The following is a 22,719-nucleotide window of genomic DNA, read 5'->3' on the forward strand; positions in this document are numbered from 1 at the left end:
AAATTATTAAGTAAGTCTTTTATTTTAACTTTTTTCCCCTTTTCTTTTAGCTGTAGAGAGTTTTAGAAGGAATCCTCCCTCCCCTTTCCCTTGTTTGATAGCATTTTGGATGTGTCAAAGGTGATTATAACTGTCCTTTTGGGCAAAAGAGAAGTTAGTAGAAATGGGTTGGAGCTGCTGTTGTTAAAGTCTGATTCCGTTTTATCGGAAGCGGTGTTTTGGATTCAGCTGGAGCTGATAGATGTGGTGATGTCATCTGGGTACCTTTCTCTGGCCTGGCCTGGTAAGGACATCTCTCAGGATTAAGATGATGAAGGCCTGGAGTCCCAGGAGATGGGTGGAGGGGTGGGAACCATGGTGATGAAGCTTGCTTCAGTAGTCTCTGGCTGTTTTTCTGCTCCATCTGTTCTTTCAGTGTTTTCCTCCCAAAGTCTTTTTCTTTAAAGACCCCCAAGGGGAATGGTGTGTGGAATAGCCCATCCCCTTATTTATTTTGTGCACTAATTAGGCCTAATACCCAATTTTGGTTCATGAACTTCTGGCCATCATCTGTTTTTTAACAAGCATAATTTCAACAGTCCTTTGATTATATTGATGTGGCCTTTTTAGTTTAGGCGAATCCAGTTTCTCGGTCTGATTTTTCTGGCATCTATTCCCATCAGTGTTTGTTGTTGTAGGTTATTGTGACTTTTTTTTTTTGTCACACTCACTTTTTACAGTTAAATTCACAATTAGAGTAAATTTGAAGGCTCTCTTATCACAACAGCACTCACAAAGAGAAAGTTATTTGATCCACAGTTCTAAAGTATTGTGGGAGTTCTTGTCTTTCAGGAATGTTTCTCCCTCTATCATTTCAGATGGATAACACTTGAGTGATTTATAAAAATGTTTGGGTGTGTTTTTAATTTTTGGCTATCAGTTGCATAATCAGAGTTCCAAAGCTGCATTGCAGGAAATACTAGTTTTGGCTGAACTAATGTGACATCATTTTGTTCCTATAAAAGTTGTAATAGATTCTTATAATACTAACAATATTCATTGTATTGAGAGTCTTAAAATTAAATTATACTGTATTTGTTCCAAAGACTCCATGTGGATATTTGGTCCAGATTAACAGTTTTAGTTTAAAGTTATTTAAAGGTGATCTTGTAATGGTTGTGAGGTTAGTTTTTGCATTGTGTTGTTTTTTCTTTTTTTCTGGAGTCACAGTATGGTGCATAGTGAGGCATCCAGCGGAGCAGCAGTCAAAGCATCTTCAGGGTGACTAAAAAGGGGGAGAAAGGACATTAAGTATTGAATAACTTGCATGTTGAGTGACCTTCTTACATTTGTGCATTAAAGATTTAACACTTCACTGTAGGGCTAATCATTTTAAAAGCTCTTTTCAGGGCTTTTTTCAGCATATGGTGCATTGCAGGGGTGTGTATAATATTTGTGGCTGATCAGACTGAAGGTAGGCCAAGAAACATCCATTTATAGTAAGTCTTGTATTATACAAGAAGAAGAAAATGCAACAACCCACATTAATAAAAAGAGGGCAGAAAAATATTGTTTTCATGCCTAGTAAAGCGGTGGTTCTCAGCAGGGGGTCCATGCCTCCCCCCGGGGGGGGGGGGTGTCTATGAACCCTTTCAGAGGGGCTGCAGGGCCCTGTGGCTAAAACCCAGAGCCCGAGTCTTAGCAACTCCTGCAGGGCTGAAGCCAGGAGCCACGGGGTTGAAGTCCTGATTCCCCGTACCCTCTGTGGGGTTGAATCCCCAATCCCCGGTGCCCACCATGGGGCTGAAGCTGAGAGCAGCTGGGCTGAATTCCAGAGCCCAGAGACCCAGTGCTCCCCATGGGGCAAAAGCCTTAAGCCGATGGGCAGCATTGGGGGGACATTGGGGTGTCCCCTGCCGAAGCTACAGTGCAAGAACAGGGCAGCCTCAGGACAGCTCCATGCACACCACCCTCTACCTCCTCCTCACCCCACCCACTGGCCAGGTTGGAGGCGGGAAGACCGAGCCAGGCAGCTGCCCTCCTCCCTGCAGCCAGAGCTACCCCCTGCCCACATACAGCCCCTAGCTACCCCTCTCCCTGCACCCTGAGCTACCCCCATGCCTGCACCCTAAGCTACCTCCCTGTCCACATACAGCCCCTAGCTACCCTTCTCCCTGAGCTACCCCTGTGCCTGCACACAGCTCCTAGCTACCCTTCTCCCTGCACCCTGAGCTACCCCTCTGTCCGCACATAGTGCCTAGCTACCCCTCTCCCTGCACCCTGAGCTACCTCTCTGTCTGTACACAGCACCTAGCTATACTCCTGCCTGCAGCCTGAGCGACACCCCTGTCCATACACCATCCTTAGCTACCCCTCTCCCTGCACCCTGAGCTACCCCTGTGCCTGCACACAATCCTTAGCTACCTCTCTCCGTTCACCTGTTTTCAAACTTTTTGACCTGAGCCCCACACCTTTGAATGATGATTTTTTGGTTGTGCGCCCCCCCCAACACACACACAACCCAAACAGGCGGGTGGCCTGCTGAGGTGAGTTAGGGGGTGGATTGGCACGCCCTCCCTGGACCCCGCCATGTGGATCTGGCTCGAGCCCCACTAGCCCCTGCTCACCCAAAATAGAAGTCAAACTACACCTATTCCCAAGCCCCCTCCGCCACTGGGCCCTGGAGTTTTTATAGCATGTTGCAAGGGGCCTCAGAAAGAAAAAGATTGAGAACCCATGTCTGTTAAAGTTTGAAAAATGTTCTGCTGTTACTTTATGTTCTCCATTGCAATCACTTTGGGAACATTGCCTACAGGTGAATGGGCAGATCTAAATAACATAGAATAGCTAGACAAAGTGACCCTTGTGGATGTGTCATTTAAGGATTCTTTGGTTGTATAAGAAGCAGCTAATGTTAGATTTTTCTGTGCTGTAATTGGTTAAAATCCTTCTCTTGTCATATAACAAATATATTGACTTATGGTAAGGTCCATACTGGTCTGCTGACCAAAGCAAAGTAACGTTAACTATGATTAAATAAAGTACACTTATTCATATAATTGGTATTCATATTGTTTTACTCTCTACTACTTGAAATATATTTAAACATGGCTTTGTTTTCTAAAATAATTTCTGAAAATGTTGGGCCCAAACCTGCTCCCAATTTTGCCATTGATTTATTGGGAATCAGGATGTGATCTCATGTATGACAGAGCATAACAGAATGGAAAAGAGGACAATAAAATTTTGTATATAATATTTCTCTAGTGAAGCAAAAGGTATGCTGCACTGTTTTTTTTCACTGAGGTATAGCATCCAGGTTTTAACAGGTAACAGCTGAAAAAAAAGAACCAGCTTGTAATATCAACGAGATGTCCTTGTGGCACCTTAGAGACTAACACATTTATTTGGGCATAAGCTTTCGTGGGCTAAAACCCACTTCATCAGATGCACGGAGTGGAAAATACAGTCAAGAGGTATATACACAGTGTATGAAAAGATGGGAGTTGCCTTACCAAGTGTGTGGGGGGGGTCAGTGCTAACAAGCTAGTTCAATTAAGGTGGAAGTGGGCTATTCCCAACAGGTGACAAGAAGGGAGGACACAAGGACTCCTCATTGTTTTTGCTGATATAGTCTAACATGGCTACCACTCTGAAGCTTGTAATGTGTTTTTCACATCACACAAAATGTCATACCTGAAAATGTTGTAAAACATTGATCACTAGATACCGTAATGCAGTATTGGCAAGTTGTGTGCCTTGTGATTCCATATTTATGAATGTGGTATGAGAGCTGGAGAGGAATCTAATACAGACTTTGCTACTTGAACTGCAGTTTCTCACATAATAGTGATCACTTGGGGCCAGATTCTGGCACTCTATGTTGAGTAGCACCTTGTTCCACTAATAACCCCAACTGAAATCATTGAGGGTACTTGTTCCCCTTAGTATGCGAGTTTTACTTTGTTGGGCAAAGTTATGTCCAGAAAGCTTTTCCTAGACAGGTGACCAGAATGAGCCATCTGGTGAGTTAAAAACATAAGCAGAAACACACAGATATATGAATGTATGGGCAAGAAGCATCAATATTGTCATCTCACAAAATTCGGATCTCTATGCCCTCACACCAGCCAAAACAAACAGCCCAATGTATGGTTTAAACTGCACTGGCTTTAGAATGTTCCTCCTTTCCCCCCAACTTTTCCTCTTTCTTTCACACACACATCAGAATTGAGCTCTTTGGTTAAATTTAGATCTTAGGTACAGAAATGCTGTGTACTTTATGTAACATCATTTATAATATATGTGCACGTAAGATACATGATAATGCATGCTTTGATGACCAAGAGCAGGCGCAAGCTCTAAGATAGGCTTGTTGGGACTAGAAAGAAAAGAGCTTAATGAGTACATTTTGGAACGCTATGAAGTTGTCATCTAAATAACTTTAATTTTAAATTAGCTTTCTTTCTTAATATTGTAAGCCCTGCAGGTTGGTAAAGGTGCTGTCTCTATAGCATTTCACATACTGCTGCATCACTTTAATTTTAAGAAGCTAAGCATGGAAAGTTTGAGATTTTTCTTATAAAATTGAAGTAAAAAAATGTAAAAGATGCTGAGTGTGTGCTTAGTCCCAGAACAAACTAGAAAAAAGAAAAAAAATTTAAAGAAAGAAAATTCAAGGTCATAGCTTTTAATGCCTATTTAGCTTCTGCTGCTGCAGTTTAGGGCACACGTTTGCTTCTGAACGTCAAATCTCAGAATGCATTATTTTTAGTAAAAATTAAAAGAAACATATCAATCACTGAAGCCAGGGCCAGGTAAATCTTAAGGAGAGAAGTACAAAGACAGTTGTTACATAACAGTGGAGAAATTCTGACCTCATTGAAATCCATGGTAGTTTTGTCATTGTCTTCAACAGATGTATGATATCATCCTAGATACTTAATGTATACATGCATGTATGCACACACACAGATGTGTTTGTGACTTCAGATCCTAAAATAGTGAATTACATGCTAAACTCAAAAATGCTTTTGAATGAATCGCATTTCAAAACATTCTTTTTCTCTCTGATCACATGCATTATTTGTCTGTCATTACTGTATTGTAATTTACATTAAAACAAAAAACTACCATAATTTCAATATTCAGAGCCAAATGTACAAATCCTTGTGCAGCACATGAGCTACTCAAAAAAGCACAAATAAGAATATGAGTAAAACTCAACATTTGCATGCTGATATCAGAAAAGTACAGGTTTTACACGTGCAATTGCCTGATGCTTTGTGTGCAAAAATGCTCATATAAAGGTGAACATACATTTTGTTTTGCTCTCGCTCTGGCATGGTGCTTTAAAATGAGTTGCCTAGATTTTCCATTTATGCATTTTATTACTATTAAAATACAGTGTACATTTTTAGTATGATATAGCAAGATAATATGGATTACAATGCATAGTGTACTTCTCTAACACACCAAAAATGAACAGTTAATACCTGTGCTTCACTTTGGTATTGGATGTAAAGTGTATTTATAAACATACAATAAACATGATCAGATATACTGAATGAATTTAAACTGGCAATAGATCTTCTCAACCATTTGGTGGTGCTAAATGCTCTGTTTGAGGTAAGAACTGAGACTAGGTAGAGTTGATTCAAAAGTGTTCTTGGGTATAGTAAGTGTGCAGTTTTTTTATTTTATTTCAAGTAAATAAGACCAATACAAGAATATTTGCATGTCATACAGATTAATGTAAAATTTTATTTAGAAATTGTCTGCTAAATATATTGTGGTTTTTTTCCCAAAAAATATTAATATTCTGTGTAATTTGATGCTAAGGTTCATGTAAGCTTCAGGTGAATCTTCAATTTATTTTGATCACATTTATTGACCATAGTATGTACAAAAATATTGTGGTAAAAATGAATTGTAGAGTTCAACTGTTTCTGTGATCTTACCAGGTATGTTAGACAAAATGGACATCGGCTGCTTAATCATGGTACATCTGATTGAAATGTCAATGTTCCGTAAGAACACTAGCCATTCATTACACAGGGGTTCTAGTAATGCCTAGTGGTGAATGGTTTAATGGTAGGGCACTTATTTATTTTGATAGATGGTTGATTTATGAATTAAAACTTTTTTTCATAACCATGTTATTCATTCTCTCTTTGAGAGTACATGTATGAATTGTCAGAAAAGTTTAAATAGGACAATGTGAAATTATTAAGCTGAACATCTTATAATGAAAAGTGAACATGGTGTCCTCATTGTATGGTGGCATACCAGTTGTTGCCAGAAAGCACTGCAAGAAATGTTTCTATTTTTTGTTGTGAAACTTTGATTTATGTTTGGTTAACCTAGTTACAAATATACAGCATTATTAATTACTGCTATCAAGGAAATACCTGTCTTAGCTGTACCATTTGTGTATAAGAGGAAGATATTTAATTGTTGAATCCTCAAACTGTAATAATGAAAGTGAAATAGCAGAACAAAGCTGAAAAATGATAATTATTATGAAGATGAAAATGTGAAAGTCAATAAATGACATGTCTTTTTTAAAAAAAAGAATAATGGACATATAGTTTCTGAAGCTAGCAAGCATACATCATAGCTCATAGATCAGAAGCACTGTATCCCATTCATGATCTGAATTTTATGCTGCTTTGCACTTAAATTAATAGGGTCACATGCCAGAGGTGTATTAATATTTTTGTGTGTTAGTTCTTTCACTGCTAAAAATGACCTAATTGTTTCATATTTCTTTCTTATAATTATCCAGTAACAAGAAAATAACCCAGTTTTGAGAACCACCCCACAGCAGAAATCTTGTGCTCTTTATGCAAGTTTGATTTATAGACATGTACAGCAGAGTGAATATGAAACATTCATCTTCCTATGGCTAGTTGCCATGGAAACGTAGTACACAGTACAATATCATTCCAGCTCTGGTGATGCCTGCAGTAGTTTATTCCTTTGTTGTTCTCATTTCTTAAGCAACTGTCTTGCAGCCTTTCATATTATCACAATTAATCACATACACAAGTCTGTATTGTTATCGCTTCAAAATGATCTCTAATGGAGAAAATACATTTTTATGTGTACATGGGTATATATTCATTGTGAATGTATATTTTTGTTCAATTCATTGGTTAAAAGCTGGTCACATGCTCAAATAACATATTATTGCTCATGAACTGATACATCTGTACAGTATACCATGTTGAATATCATTGGCTCACATACAGAGATCCACAGAAAGCTACTTTCATCCAAGAAAATATTTTCTTGCTCTGGCTCTCCAGCTTCCTTTGAAGTTTCCTATCAGGGACTGGAGTCACATCTCTACTATTTCTCCATAGACAAATTTCCTGCTCTGGGAGGGCAGGAATTAAATACAGCCCAATAGCATCTCCTGCCTTCCCCCAAACTGCTTTTGCTAGATGAAGAAGAATCCAGAGACTGTCAGAACACCCAATCTGTCCCTGCCCTTAACTGGCGAGAAGTAAGGGAAATTGAAAAAAACCCATCATTAATACAAAAAATACCAACTACGTGCAAGGGTGATAAATTAACAAAAATATTGCCCTGAGGTAAAAGTGCTCTAAAGATTATATTTGTTTAGGAACCAAAGGCTCCTTCTGATATATTCCCTTAAAATTAATCAGTGGGCCCGATCCTGCAGTCTTTACAAGAGTAAGGAATACAAACCAAGGACCATTAATTTTACTAATAACAGTGGCATATGGTTATGCATAAGTAGGCCAGTTCATAAATAATTAATAATAAAGGGAAGGGGAATGCTCCATTTGGGAGAGTTATTTCATAAGAAATAGATCCCTTAATGGATTTTCGTTAAGAATTTTTCTTGGGTTTTATTGTTTGGTTTGTATTTGTTGTTTTTTTATAGTTAGGGCCATGAGCTTGAATGGATAACACCAGAGTGGCAATTTAGTGTTGGAAAGCAAATCAAAGCTTTGAAAGTGCCTTTGCAGGAGAAGGATGATGCTTCACTTGATGGAGGTCATAGATAGTCAAGTCAAACTACCTTCCTCAATTATTTGTGTAGAAAAATTAAAAATGCACTTTAGTGGACAGAAAAACTGTTATAAGTAAATAAGTAAACCTACTCCAATTTAAGATGCAATCTTGGAAATATAGGTTTTAAACAGATACTGTCTAGTGCCTAAATCTTTTCCTCTTCTGCATTCCAGTCCTGCAAACACTCACTCACAGTCTTAACTTAAAACATGTGGATTAGGTCCATTGAAGTGAGGAGGAGTACTTGCATGCTTAAATTTACGTGTATGCAGGATTGGGATCCAGGAATGCAATTCATGTGCAAATGTATGTATATAGTCCTGCGTATATTCATCAACTGCATCTGGAAAATTAGGTATGTTTCTTCCTATGTAGGAATATGCCATTACAAAAAATGGACCTTAAACTTTTGAAAACTACACACCTGGACTAAAAACATTACTTAAATGAAGTGCTTAGATATTTTCTACTTCTGTGTCCTTCTCTTATTTTAGAGACCGTTTACTTCACATAAGGTAAGCCTATAGAATAGCCTTTACAATGTATAAATATAGCATTCATAAAATATGCCAAATTGACAGCTTTGGAGATTGAATTATTATTTATAAACAACTAGTGTGGGTTTTCTCTCTTTCCCCTGATAGTGTCTCAGTTCTGAAAGGGATCATCTCTAAGAGTGAAAGGATTGTTTGAGATTTATGACAATTCAGTCCATGGTCTCTTTTACTGGGACTACCAACTAGCATGTTCATTATTTTCTGTTGCATTAGCTGTTGGTATGATATAGCTTCTGTCCACTGGGAATTAGACTCCGGACCACCAGACTCATCTTACTTAGACTACTAAGCAATTATTAGACAGCAAAAACTGTTGGTCACAATCATCCAATACTAGGTTGAACCACTGACCTGGAGTGGAAGGCTTAGGGTGACCAGACATGAAATATGAAAAATGGGAATGGTGGTGGGGGATAATAGTAGCCTATATTTAAAAAAAAAAAAAAGACCCAAAAATCAGGACTGTCCCTGTAAAATCGGGACATCTGGTCACCCTAGGAAGGCTTCAAATACTCCATTAGCTCCCTCAGAATATTCCCATTTTTATTGAAATTAGAGTTAGTTCCACATTTAGGGTAAAAGATTACCAGTATCCTCTAAAATGTACCTTTTATTGAAAGTGTAATCTGTCCTAGATATTTTGCTAGCCCAGGAGAGTATAGTATAGACTCAAGAAAGGCAATTATGGATGGAATTTTTCACTTATTCCTAATGATTAATCTAAAGAGTTGCTGTTTATTTGTATTATAGTAGCACCTAGAAGCCTGAATCAAAATCCAGGCCCTCATTGTGCTAGGTGCTGTACTAACAGACAGTAAGACAGTCCTTGCCTTGGAGAGTTTATGATCGAAGCAGACAAAACAGGTAAAGGGTGGCGGGGTAGCCTTATAATCCCACTTTTAAAGATGGGAGACAGAGGCACAGAGAAATTAAATTACTTGCCCATTGTTACAAAAGAAATCTGTGGAAGAGTCCAGAATTGAACCACCTCTCCTGAATCCTTATCCAGTGCTTTAACCGAAACAACCTTTCTTGTTCTGTTTGGAATTAGAAATCAACTTTCTACAAGTGTATTATTCTCTAATGTGTCTCTAATGTTTACATTATGTTCTGATGCTTGCTGTCTCTGTATCTCTGCTGCAAGTTGAGAAAGCTGCCTTAGAAAGTACAATATGATTGGTAAGAGGATACCATAATACTTCATGCTAACAACAATTAATTGAATTAATGCCTAGTTAAAAAAATTGGTGAAAGGGCTTGTACTTTGTTTTTGACATGACATATTAAGTCATTACATAGTGTAATAAACATGCTTAAACTCATTGTCAGTATGTACTAGCACAGTACAGTATGCACTAGATAATTACAGTTTTCTCTATCCTTTCATTTGGTCCTAGGTATTTTATTTTAATTAAGAATAAAATATAGGTAAAAGTACACAAACTGTACATGTGTTCTAGTAATCTTTATATTCAGAAAATTGTCAAGTTTTTTAAAAGTATGCATGTTGCTGTCTTACTGGTATTTTTGTTTTTATTACATTTTTCAGAATCAGAATATTTCCCTCAGGAGACAAAAAAAGGGAATGCCACTCACCCCCAGAATCTAGAAAATGTGGCTTCTGAAGCCATAAGAGGAAGCCAATTAAAATGTTCTTTCCTAGAGCCTTTGATAAGTTGTACTGAATACCTTCAAAAAGTTTGACAAATGGAGGATTTTGCCCTTGATTCAGCCCTGAGATGACCAGATTGATTTAAAATAAACAAACAAAAAAAACCTTTAGACCCTTAGATTCTCTTTCATATCTAGGAGACAAAAAACTGGATTCCATTCTGAAGTAATAGCATGATGACTTAGGCCTGGTCTACACTAGGCGTTTAAACCGGTTTTAGGAGCATAAAACCGATTTAACGCCACACCCGTCCACACTGAGAGGCCCTTTATATCGGTATAAAGGGCTCTTTAAACCGGTTTCTGTACTCCTCCCTAACGAGAGGAGTAGCGCTAGTATCGGAATTACCATATCGGATTAGGGTTAGTGTGGCCGCAGATCGACGGTATTGGCCTCCGGGCGGTATCCCACAGTGCACCACTGACTGCTCTGGACAGCAATCTGAACTCGGATGCAGTGGCCAGGTAGACAGGAAAAGCCCCGCGAACTTTTGAATATTTCCTGTTTGCCTGGTGTGGAGCTCAGATCAGCACGTGCGGCGATGCAGTTAAAAATCAAAATAAAGAAAGAGCTCCAGACAGACGCCATAGCAGGGGCTCAGCGCACTGCTGCGTGACAAACGTAACGGAAAGCCAAAGAATCAAATGGACGCTCATGGACTGGAGGACTTCAAGCTATCCCACAGTTCCTGCAGTCTCCGAAAAGTATTTGCATTCTTGGCTGAGCTCCAAATGCTTCTAGGGTCAAACACAGTGTCCGCGGTGGGTCAGGGCATAGCTCGGCAATTTATGCACCCCCCCACCCACCCCCAGAAGTGAAAGGGAAAACAATCCTCTCTTGACTCTTTAACATGTCACCCTATCTTTACTGAATGCTGCAGATAGGCCCGATGCTGCAGCACTCAACACCAACATCCTTGCTCCCACCTCCCCCGCTATGGGTGGCTGATGGTGCAATATGACTGGTATCCGTCCTCATCATCATGAGCTTTTTGGCACGTGGTGCAGTGCAAAAGGACTGGTAACCATGCCGACTAGCATCTGTCAGGTCCCCCAATGCCATGTGCACCTAATTTTTCATGGTAGATGGTGCAGTATGGTTGATAACCGTCTTCATCATAGCAACAGGGGGCTGAGCTTCATCAGCCCCACCCTTCATGTGTAAAGAAAAGATTCAATTGCCCCTGGACTAGCAGCAGGATGCTGGGCTCCTCTCCTCCACACTCCTTAATGTCCTGTCTGGACTATCATAGCAGCTGGAGGCTGCCTTCCACTCATTTATCACTAACAAGTCACTGTGTCTTATTCCTGCATTCTTTATTACTTCATCACACAAGTGGGGGGACACTGCTATGGTAGCCCAGGAAGGCTGTGGGAAGAACGGAATCAACAGGTGGGGTTGTTGCAGGAGCACCCCCTGTGAATAGCATACAGCTCATCATTCCTGCAGGATCTGACACAGAGCAGCTGTGCTCTCTGGTTCTATGATACAGTGGTTCTCTAGTACACTTGCCCATATTCTAGGCAGGACTGATTCTGTTTTTTGATACCATAAAGGAGGGATTGACTCAGGGAGTCATTCCCAATTTTGGCTTTTGCGCCCCTGGCTAAGAGCAGCCAGGGGCACTTATGACAGCAACAGATGGCGCAGTGCAAAAGGACTGGTAACCATGATCATCTTTTTACCAATTTATGGATTGGTAGATGGTACAGTATGGTTGGTAACCATCTCTGCTGTCATGCAAAAGCAAAAGCATGCTGCTGTGTAGCGCTGCTGAATCGCCTCTGTCAGCGGCATCTAGCACACATACGGTGACAGTCACAAAAGGCAAAACAGGCTCCATGATTGCCATGCTATGGCATCTGCCAGGGCAATCCAGGGAAAAAAGCCGCGAAATGCTTGTCTGCCGTTGCTTTCCCGGAGGAAGGAGTGACTGACGACATTTACCCAGAACCACCCGCGACAATGATTTTTGCCCCATCAGGCACTGGGATCTCAACCCGGAAATAAGGCTGCGGGAACTGTGGGATAGCTAGGAAATAGCTACCCACAGTGCAACACTCCAGAAATCGACGCTAGCCTCGGACCGCGGACGCACACCACCGAATTAATGTGCTTAGTGTGGCCGCGCGCACTCGATTTTATAAAATCTGTTTTACAAAACCGGTTTATGCAAATTCGGAATAGTCCCGTAGTGTAGACGTACCCTTAGAGAGGTTTCAGTACAACCCTAAATTCTTTCTGTTAATCCCAAAAGTTTAAAATCTAAGACTTCCTAAAATCTCTCTTCCGTCAGACAAAAGAGAGAGACTAGCACACTTGCTTGGATGGTAGAAGCACTTTGGGGAGCTGACCAGCTAAATGGTTGTAGTTGAAAGAGAGAATGTGGCACATCCTTCAACTGGGGGGGAAGGATGTGAGCTATGTTTCTATATCTCTTCAACAACTGGTACCAGGACTCACAGTCATGATTCATTCAGACAATGCCCAGGTCTTGGGATATTCACACTGGAAGAGCAAAAGTCTATGCGCCAAAGCAAAGATTCTTGTGTATTGGCCAGAATTTAATTACTGTTATAATATCACGCAGAGACCTAAATCAGGAATGGGGCCTCATCATGCTAAATGTTGGCTCTGCCCAATGGAGATTTACAGTCTAAGATATTTCTCTCCCTTATAAGTAGTTTTTCTGATGTGGGTCCTCAGAAATCAAGTTGATTAGCTGACCAGGATATGGCAGGATTCACTCAAGTGAATGAGAACGGTTTGACTTAATGTGCTGCAAGTGAAGACCTGTAAACCTTGAATTTTTTATTTGAGCCAACTAAAAAGTCCACAGGTTTCATGCCAGTTCTGGTAACTGTCTCTTGCTATAGATTTTTTTTTTCTGAACCCACTGCATTCAAAAATGTGGGAGATATATGGTTCTCATGCATAACTTCAATGTGGCTTCAGTGGACTTGGTACAAAGATCTTCTGCTAACCCTGTAGCTGAGGATTCCACTTTCTCTTGATCGAAGACCCAGCAAAGTGCCCTCATTTAGAAAAGCTTTTTTCTGGCAATTTACAGGCTCTCCATGTGAGACCTGGGTCTTTCATTAGCACCATCCTTGAGAGTGGACACAGGCTCCCTTTTTGTGTCTGTGTCTTACGAAAATGACCTCTCCACAAGAAGGCCTTGATTGTCTCCATTTTAGATTTCTTTCAGTCAGGCCTACATCGGGATCTAGCATCTCCTATCTTTGAAGTCCAGATCTGTGTACTAGTGGCAGTAAGGTGGAAGGTGAATTGATTCATAGTGGGTTCTTATTTACGTTGTAAAAAAAAATTGTCAAGGCAGCCAGTGATTCCTTTTTGGAATCTTGAAATTTTCTGTTTTACCCTCCTTCATCCCATTCCTTTGAATTTATGACTGTCATCATTTTCTTTCCTTCCTCTATCTTCCTCAATCTGTGATAAGGAAGAAACTTCCTTGAATGGATAAATTGTTCTGTAACTTGTCCCTTATATGGTTTCTTGCTCCTTTCTTTGAAGCATCTGATACTTAGGGTTGCCAACTTTCTAATCGCACAAAACCAAACACTCCTGCCTCGCCGCTTCTCCGAGGCCATGCCCCCACCCCACCCCTTCTCTGAGGCCACACTCCTGCTTGCTCCATCCCCCTCTCCATAACTCACTCTGTCCAACCCTCATTCACTTTCACTGGGCTGGGGCAGAGGGTTGGAGTGCGGGAGTGGGGTGAGGACTCTGGCTGGAGGTGTGGGCTCTGGGGTGGGGCCAGAGATGAGTGGTTTGGAGTACAGGAGGGGGCTCTGGGCAGAGGCCAAGGTGTTCAGAGTGCAGGAGGGGGTGTGGGATCCAGCTGGGGGTGTGGACTCTGGGGTGGGGCCGAGGATGAGGAGTTTTGGGTGTAGGAGGGGGCTGGGACAGGGGGTTAGGGGGTGCGGGTTCCAGGAGGGAGTTTGGGTGCAGGAGGGAACTCCAGGCTGGGGCAGGGGGTTGGGGTGTGGGAGAGGGTACAGGGTGCCAGCGGCACTTACCATAGCTCCCGGGAAGCAGCCGCCAGGTCCCTTCAGCCCCTAAACACATGGGTCTCCTCACCCTGCCCTCACGCCCACAGCCGCTGCCCCCACAGCTCCCATTGGTCACAGTTCCCAGTCAGTGGGAGCTGTGCAGCCAGCCCTCAGGGAGGGGGCAGCATGTGGAGCCTCCTTGTTTGTCGCCCATCATCTAGGGGCTGCCGGGACCTGGCGGCCGCTTCCGGGAGCTACGCAGAGCCAGGGCAGGTAGGGAGCTTGCCTTAGTCCCTGGCCCCCCGCTGCGCTACCGACCAGACTTTTAACAACCCGGTTGGCAGTGCCAACTGAAGCCACCAGGGTCTCTTTTTGATTGGGCATTCTGGTTGAAAACCGGATGCCTGGAACCCTACTGATACAGAGCACTAAGAGACAGGGTACCAGACAACATGGATTACTGGTGTGATCTGGTGTGGCGCAGCCCATATTCCTGAACAGTAACAGCCTGTCTGGTTTACTCAGTCCTCTGTTAAGGAATTTTTCACAAATATAAAGCCCTATTACAGTTCCTGGATTTATTCTCAAACGAGGCTTATCATTCCTTCTTAAATAGGAAATGTCCCTGTCCAGTTTCTGTTCTAAACCTAAGAATTGTATAATCTCACTTCACTCCAATCTTTACCTTCTCTGTGCATCAAATGCAGACTCTTTTAGATACATTCAGTTTTTTCCTCCTCTTTTTTTATCAGTCTGACAGGATCCCCAAAAGATACAGATGTATTGGTTTGTCATTGCCTGACACTTCATGTCTCAAACTGACTTAGGCAGATGGACATCCAGCTTGTTTTACTTTGAAAGTCCATTCTGCCAGCTCTCTGGCTGCTTATTAGGCAGAATTAGGAGGAGTGGAGCTTCTGCTTGAAATTATGTACAGCCCCCTCCCTTTGTTCCTTACATGCATTTACAAGGTACTATAGAGATGATGTCACTGTCAACACATGCTTCCTTTCACAAAGGGGTGATGGCTGTTGTTTCACTGTGGAAATTTTTGCTTCTCTGTTAATATTAAGGGCCAGTGGGCAGGGGCACTTGTGCTTAGAGCACATTTCTCCAGATGTCCAGGTTGCTGAATGACTCAGAAGCAGAAAGGGAGATTTTGCCTGTCTGTACATTTCTCTGAACAAACATTCTGGAATCCACAAAGACCTGTTAGCAATGTAATATTGTGTAGGGTCCCCTCCTCCTCAAAATAGATGTCTGAGTTATCAGTCAAATGTTCACAAAGTTTAGTTAAGCTATTTTGAGTCTTTTAAGAGCTAGGAAAGAATTAATCTAGAAACTGCTTCCTAAACCAACCAAACGGGAAGCCCTGCTGGATTGGCAGACTTCAAAATCAGTGACTTGTGTGTCTGCCTGTTGAAAGGATGTTGTCAGGATTCTGGAGATAGATGGCATCCAGGGCCAGTGCAAGGAAGTTTCGCGCCCTAGGTGAAACCTCCACCTTGCGCCCCACACCCAGGTAACCCCGCCCCCCCGCGGCAGCTAACCCAGCCTCCTCGCCCAGGGAGCCCCGCCCTGCTCAGCAGCTACCCCCCCTCTTTGCAGCTAACCCTGCCCAGGGAGACACCCCCTACCTGCAGTAGCTAACTCTGCCCGTGGAGACACACTCCTCTCCCCCCGACCCATGGAAGTTAACCCCGCCTGGGGAGCCTGCCCCAGCTCACCTCGGCTCCACCTCCTCTGCTGAGCACGCCGGCGTCGCTCTAATTCTCCTCCCCTCCCAGGCTTGCGGCGCCGATTGGAGGAGAATTAGAGCGGGGGCTGTGTGTTCAGCGGAGGAGGCAGAGTGGAGGTGATCTGGGGCCAGGAGCGGTTCCCCTGTGCGCCCCCCCCTCGTTACTGCGGGCGGCCCTCCCCCTGCCCCAGCTCACCTTCACTCCACCTCCTCGCCTGAGCGGGCTTTTAGGTGCCCCCAGCCACTAGGCGCCCTAGGCGGCCACCTAATTTGCCTAAATGGTTGCACCGGCCCTGGTGGCATCTCAAAGTGCATTGGCCCAACTGAAAGGTGAAGGTGCATACTTGGGGTCCATACAGATGCAGATAAAGATTGCATTTTATCTCACCTAAATCAGAATAGGCAAAGGCAACCCTGGATGGCACCAGCTCCTTCGGGGAATCTCATTGGTCCACATTGTTGAATAGATAACTTATAGGACCTTTATTTACGGGTAGGGAAAATCTGTCAAATTCTTTCTTGGCTTTCTTAGAAGTTTTTTTCCCCAAGATGTACAGTCTCCTTTCAGTCACTTTGCTGTAGATCTGTGACCAAACTGAATGCCATACTCCAGTTGCAGTCTCACCAATGCTAAATTGTGGGAAATAACTAACTCTCCTAAATTTGCCTGGGGTATTTCTGCTTACAAAAGCAAATATATTAATCTATAAGTCTTGCATTATAGACTCATTTTCAGTTTTTAATGTGGTATATTCCTAGTATGTATGCATTGTCATAGTAGAGTCTCCCATTTTGTGTTTGTTCCTTAATTACGAACTTCTGGTATTGGTAACCAATTTTTGGAATCATGGAATTTCAGACTCACTTTCTCTAGAAAATGGAATATGACTCAGCAACTCTTGTTGTCATGACTGATGGCTTTTGGTTCCTCCTGCTTATTGTAATCGACATTATCTGTTGATTCAGCTAATAAATACTGAGCTGGCTTTCCTTACACTTCTAAATTGCAAACTTGTAGCAAATTCTTTCCTTCTTTCTAATGGTATTTACCTGCCAGCTATTCTAACAAGTACACATCTACCCCGCTATAACTCTGTCCTTGGGAGCCAAAATCTTACCGTGTTATAGGTGAAACCGTGTTATATTGAACTTGCTTTGATCCGTCTGATCACACAGCCTCCCACCCCCACCCCTGCCGGAGCGCTGCTTTACCGCGTTATATCCGAATTCGTGTTATATCAGGGTAGAGGTGTTAGTATAAATATGGTGAATATACTGTATGTTATGCCAAAATGCAATGTTATTTCTCTACATAAATTAGCAAATACAAATATATATGCAGCATTCATTCTGCTTATATGTAAATACATAGGCTGTGACTGGGATTTTTCACCATGAATGTTATTTAATAAAAGCAGATAATGAATGCATGCTGAAAAGTCATAACTTAGTAATTTTTAACAATTTAAATGTAATCTAAATTGGTTTTGATGTCATGTGTTAAAGAATATCAGCTGTCTGCACTTTTTATTGCTAGCTTCTAAATGTTGGAAGGTTAATAAATCCTTCAAACTACGGTACCTTTTTAATACTGACAAACTGAGCCTCATAATAAACACTTAAAATGGACTCTATCTGAAGTCAGTCTAGTGAAAAAGGTCAATGAAGGGTCACTGATGCATTTAATTAACAAGCATATAAATTAGCTAATTTGTTCTCCAGCCCACACCTATTTTCTGTTGTTGTTTTCAAGTTGATTTCAGTGGATGTGCATTAGATTTATTGCTTGTATGTGAGAGTATAGCACAATTCTGTTTTGCAGCCTGTTCCCTTCATTTCATACTCTCATAACTTCCTAAAACATTGGCCTGTGTGGCTGGACATTTTCCAGTTTTCTCTTCTTGCGGTGAATTTTCTTGTGCAAGTGCTGACTGACACACATCCTTCTATAGTGCAGGAAAACAACAACAATCTTACCTTATGTGCTATCATAAAAAAACATTTTAAAACCTGCTAAGGAATGCTGGGGATTGTAACTATTGAGTGCAGACAGGTAGTGCTTCTGAGACTCAAAGATCAGAAATTAGTCCTTCTGATCATTGATTCAGCACCAGACTTAGAAAAGTTTACTTGTCATGAAAAAATTTTTACTAGTCTATCAAATGTTTCTCTGTGCTGAGAAGTTATGTAAGTTTGGAGTTTTTAAGGTTGGATGTAATCTAATTTCTCTCTTCCATTTTTTTTTAATACTAGTAGTCTAAATCCTGAATAGTTTCACAGAACTTTGAGAAAGGTTTAGCTCTGTCCCTCAGCTATGATATTCCCTGACAACACACAGGGACCCGTCCACAATCCAAACACAATATTGCAGACCTGATGACTACACAGTTTCAATCAGTAGTGTGGGTGTGGAAGGTGTCTAAAATCCTTTCAACAGTGTAAATTGAAACCATGTAATAACCAGGTCTTCTGATTAATTTGTAGCATAGTCATGCCATTGGTTATACATTATGCACGTACTTCTGATTTAGTACCTACATATTCCATTGATTATTTTAGAATTTGCCTAACCCTGCTATTTAATTCTATACCATTTACATCTTCATTTCTTGACCTGAACTGTTGTGTACTACATCATAGCTCTTTTAAATATCTACTGTGTTCTTCCCAAGATGGGGCTTTACCTACTTCATAGGTATAGTTAAATCAGCTTTTCTGCTCTGCATTAAGTGGGAATTCGTAGAATCATAAAATCATAGAAGATTAGGGTTGGAAGAGACTTCAGGAGGTCCTCTAGTCCAACCCCCTGCTCAAAGCAGGACCAACCCCAACTAAATCATCCCAGCCAGGGCTTTGTGAAGCTGGGCCTTAAAAACCTCTAAGGATGGAGATTTGGCCACCTCCCTAGGTAACCCATTCCAGTGCTTCACCACCCTCCTATTGAAATAGTTTTTCCTAATATCCAACCTAGACCTCTCACACTACAACTTGAGGCCATTGCTCCTTATTCTGTCATCTGCCACCACTGAGAGCAGCCTAACTCCTGCTTCTTTGGAACCCACGTTCAGGTAGTTGAAGGCTGCTATCAAATCCCCCCTCACTCTTCTACAGACTAAATAAGCCCAGTTCCCTCAGCCTCTCCTCATAAGTCATGTGCCCCGGCCCCCTAATCATTTTCATTGCCCTCCTCTGGACTCTCTCCAATTTGTTCACATCCTTTTTGTAGAGGGAGGCCCAAAACTGGACACAATACTCCAGATGTGGCCTCACCAGTGCTGTATAGAGGGGAATAATCACTTTCCCCAATCTGCTGGCAATGGTCATACTAATACATCCCATTATGCCACTAGCCTTCTTGGAAACAAGGGCACAGTGTTGACTCATATCCAGTTTCTCATCCATTATAATCCCCAGGTCCTTTTCTGCAGAACTGCTGCTTAGTCGGTCGGTCCCCCACCTGTAGCAGTGCATTGGATTCGCCGTCCAGGACTCTGTACTTGTCTTTGAACCTCATCAGATTTCTTTTGGCCCAATCCTCCATTTTGTCTAGGTCACTCTGGACCCTATCCCACCCTCCAGCATATCTCCCTCTCCCCCCAGCTTAGTGTAATCTGCGAACTTGCTGAGGGTGCAATCCATCCCTTCATCCAGATAATCAATGAAGATGTTGAACAAAACCAGCCACAGGATCAACCCCTAGGGCACTCTGCTTGATACTGGCTGCCAACTAGACATTGAGCTGTTGATCCCTACCCATTGAGCCCGATGATCTAGACAGCTTTCTGTCCACCTTATAGTCCATTCATCCAATTCATACTTCTTTAACTTGCTGTCAAGAATACTGTGGGAGACCGTTTCAAAGTCTTTGCTAAATTCAAGGTATATCATGTCCACCACTTTCCCCATATGCACAGAGCCAGTTATCTCATCATAGAAGGCATTCAGGTTGGTCAGGCATGACTTGCCCTTGGTGAATCCATGTTGACTGTTCCTGATCACCTTCTTTTCCTCCAAGTTCTTCAAAATGGATTCCTTGAGGACCTGTTCCATGATTTTTCCAGGGACTGAGGTGAGGCTGACAGGTTTGTAGTTCACCGGATTCTCCTTCTTCCCTTTTTTAAAGATGGTCACTATATTTGCCTTTTTCCAATCATCCAGGACCTCCCCCGATCACCACGAGTTTTCAAAGATAATGGCCAATGGCTCTGCAATCACATCAGCCAACTCCCTCAGCATCCTCAGATGCATTAGATCCAGTCCCATGGACTTGTGCATGTCCAGCTTCTATCCTCTGGGAGAAAGACAAACATGGCACATCCTGTGCAGGTCACAATAGCTGATCGCTCACTATCCATATTGTCTTCCTTTTAAGAGCCTCTTCAGATGTTGTATTTGCTGCTCACAGAAGCCTGAAAGGCAAAAACTCTGTGGGAAGGCAAACTCCCTCGGTTTACTTCTTCTCAGTTTGCAGCTGGCTGCTTTCTTTTTTTCTTTTTTCTTTTTTTTATAAGGCTGCTGGATCGAAGCAGTTGCCCCAGCACAAAGCCTTCCCTCCAATCAACCACTCAAGGCCCAACTGCAACAAATAGCCACACAGTCAAACAGTCACACTTTTCAAACAAACACACAGTCAAACAGTCCCTGCAACATATTCATACCGTAGGATACAGACCACTTTCCTCATTTCCCAGACTATATATTGTTGATTCAAAATGTCACTATTTTGTATTTCACTACAAGGTAACTCAAAATGTTTTGAAAGAGATCATCTGTGTACTGATCTCTGAAACAAATTAAGGACAAGGTTCACTGAAGCAGACTTGAATATGGCCCCTTACACTGTAGTGTGGATGCACCTGGGAAAGAACAGTTGGGGATACCACTGGCTACCCTTCTTGTGGTTTCCATTGAGCCGAGGAAGCAGCTTTGATTTTCACTGTGGAGGATCCTTAGAAGTCTTGTCAACAGAAGCTGCTGTGAGCATGCTTTGAATCAGCACATTCCTCAGTAGGGTGACCAGATGTCCCAATTTGATTGGGACAGTCCCGATTTTTGGTTCTTTTTTTTATATAGTCTCCTATTACCCCCGTGCCACGTCTCGATTTTTCACATTTGCTGTCTGGTCACCCTGTTCCTCAGTGACCATAGTCATAAAGTCTTCCAGGTCAGCACTCTCCACACCTTTCTGTCACCACAACTGTCCTCTGTCACAGCCTTGCAGCAGAGGAAGTGGACTGAATCCAATCCTAATATAGATAGTCAAAAAGAGGATATAATATGGAAAGAATATCATTAATGGCTATTTGAAATGTCTGTAGGAGGAGATCGAAAGATGCATATTTTTATAACTACTTTGCGCTCATTCGGTCTGTCAACAGTCCCCCAAGTTTTCGCCAAGTGCATGTCAATCGTAGCAGCCTTCCTTTGCAAGAGACAGGTGCAGGTATAGCCCTACCTCGATGACTGGCTGCTCAGGGGACACACCAGAGAGCCGGTGGAATCTGAGGTCTAGTTCGTCAGATCCACTTTCAAGAGACTGGGCCGTATCTCCGACCCAGAGAACAGAGTTAATTGGACATACTCAAGTCCCTCCAATGGTGGCTCGACCCTCAGATGGTCCCCTTCAACAGCTCCCAGTCCTCCTTGTCTCTGGTAATGGACGCATCAGCTCTGGTTTGGGGTGCACATTTGGGAGATCTACAAATGCAGGGCCTATGGTCTTGGGACAAGCTCTCTCTTTATATCAACAGCAAGGAGCTCTGGGCAGTTTAGCATGCCAAACTTTTTAGGCCCGGCTGAAAGGCCAGTGCATGGCAGCGAGGACGGACAATACCACTGCCATGTTTTACATCAACAAGCAGGGTGAAGCCTGTTCCTCCCTCCTGTGTCGAGAAGCCCTCAGGCTCTGGGAGTTCTGCCTAGCCCATTCCATTCACCTGGAAACATCCTGTCTCCCAGGGGCTTAGAACAACCTCGCAGACCACCTCAACAGATTGTTCCGCAATCACGAGTGGTCTGTGCATCCGGATGTCATACACTCCATCTTCCAAAAGTGGGGGTTTCCCCAAATCAGCCAGATGTTTTGCTCCTTCCAGAATCACAGTACGGGTTCGGTCATGGACACGTTTCTGCTATCCTGGGGAGACCGCCTGTTGTACGCCTTTCCCCTATTCCCTCTGGTACACAAGGTTTTTCTCAAGGTCCACAGGGACAGACTAGAGGTAATCCTGGTGGCCCTGGCATGGCTTTGACAACCCTGGTACACCATGCTCTTGGAATTGTCAGCGGATGCCCTGATTGCATTGCCACGCCACCTCAACCTGATCACTCAGGACCACGGCCGCCTGCTCCATCCAGACCTCAAGTCTCTCCGTTTCATGGCTTGGAAGCTTCATGGTTAAACCCCATGGAACTTCTATGCTCGGAACCTGTAAGGGAGGTCCTACTTGGCAGCAGCAAACCATCCACCAGGGCCACTTATCTAGCTAAGTGGAAAAGGTTCACTTGTTGGTGTGCCCAGCATCATACCCCTCCAGTCCAGGTGCCTATACCACTCATCCTAGAGTACCTCCTACACCTAAAACAGGGCCTGGCAGCAGCATCCATCAAGGTACATCTCGCTGCTCTCTCAGCCTTCAACCCAGGAGTTTCTGGACGTATTTGCCAACCTCATGGTTAGACATTTTCTGAAGGACCTGTACCACCTCCGTAAAC

General features: G+C 42.6%; 1 protein-coding gene across 5 annotated transcripts in view; it reads left to right on the forward strand.

Annotated features, from left to right (window-relative positions):
- Positions 1-22,719, forward strand: part of EFCAB11 (EF-hand calcium binding domain 11) — a 108,558-nt gene that overhangs the window by 20,921 nt on the left and 64,918 nt on the right. The window contains exon 6 of one of the 5 annotated variants that reach the window (XM_039535097.1): positions 10,132-10,349. The exons of 3 other annotated variants lie outside the window; for them this stretch is intronic. In XM_039535097.1, coding sequence (XP_039391031.1) covers positions 10,132-10,207 — 76 coding nt within the window. In that variant the 3' untranslated portion in view covers positions 10,208-10,349. Of the gene's footprint in view, positions 1-6,766; positions 7,097-10,131; positions 10,350-22,719 lie in introns of those variants that run through there. One more of the 5 variants, XM_039535099.1, reaches the window with a different exon arrangement.

This window comes from Mauremys reevesii, linkage group 4 (assembly GCF_016161935.1).
Source record: "Mauremys reevesii isolate NIE-2019 linkage group 4, ASM1616193v1, whole genome shotgun sequence".
In the NCBI taxonomy this organism is placed as follows: domain Eukaryota; kingdom Metazoa; phylum Chordata; order Testudines; family Geoemydidae; genus Mauremys; species Mauremys reevesii.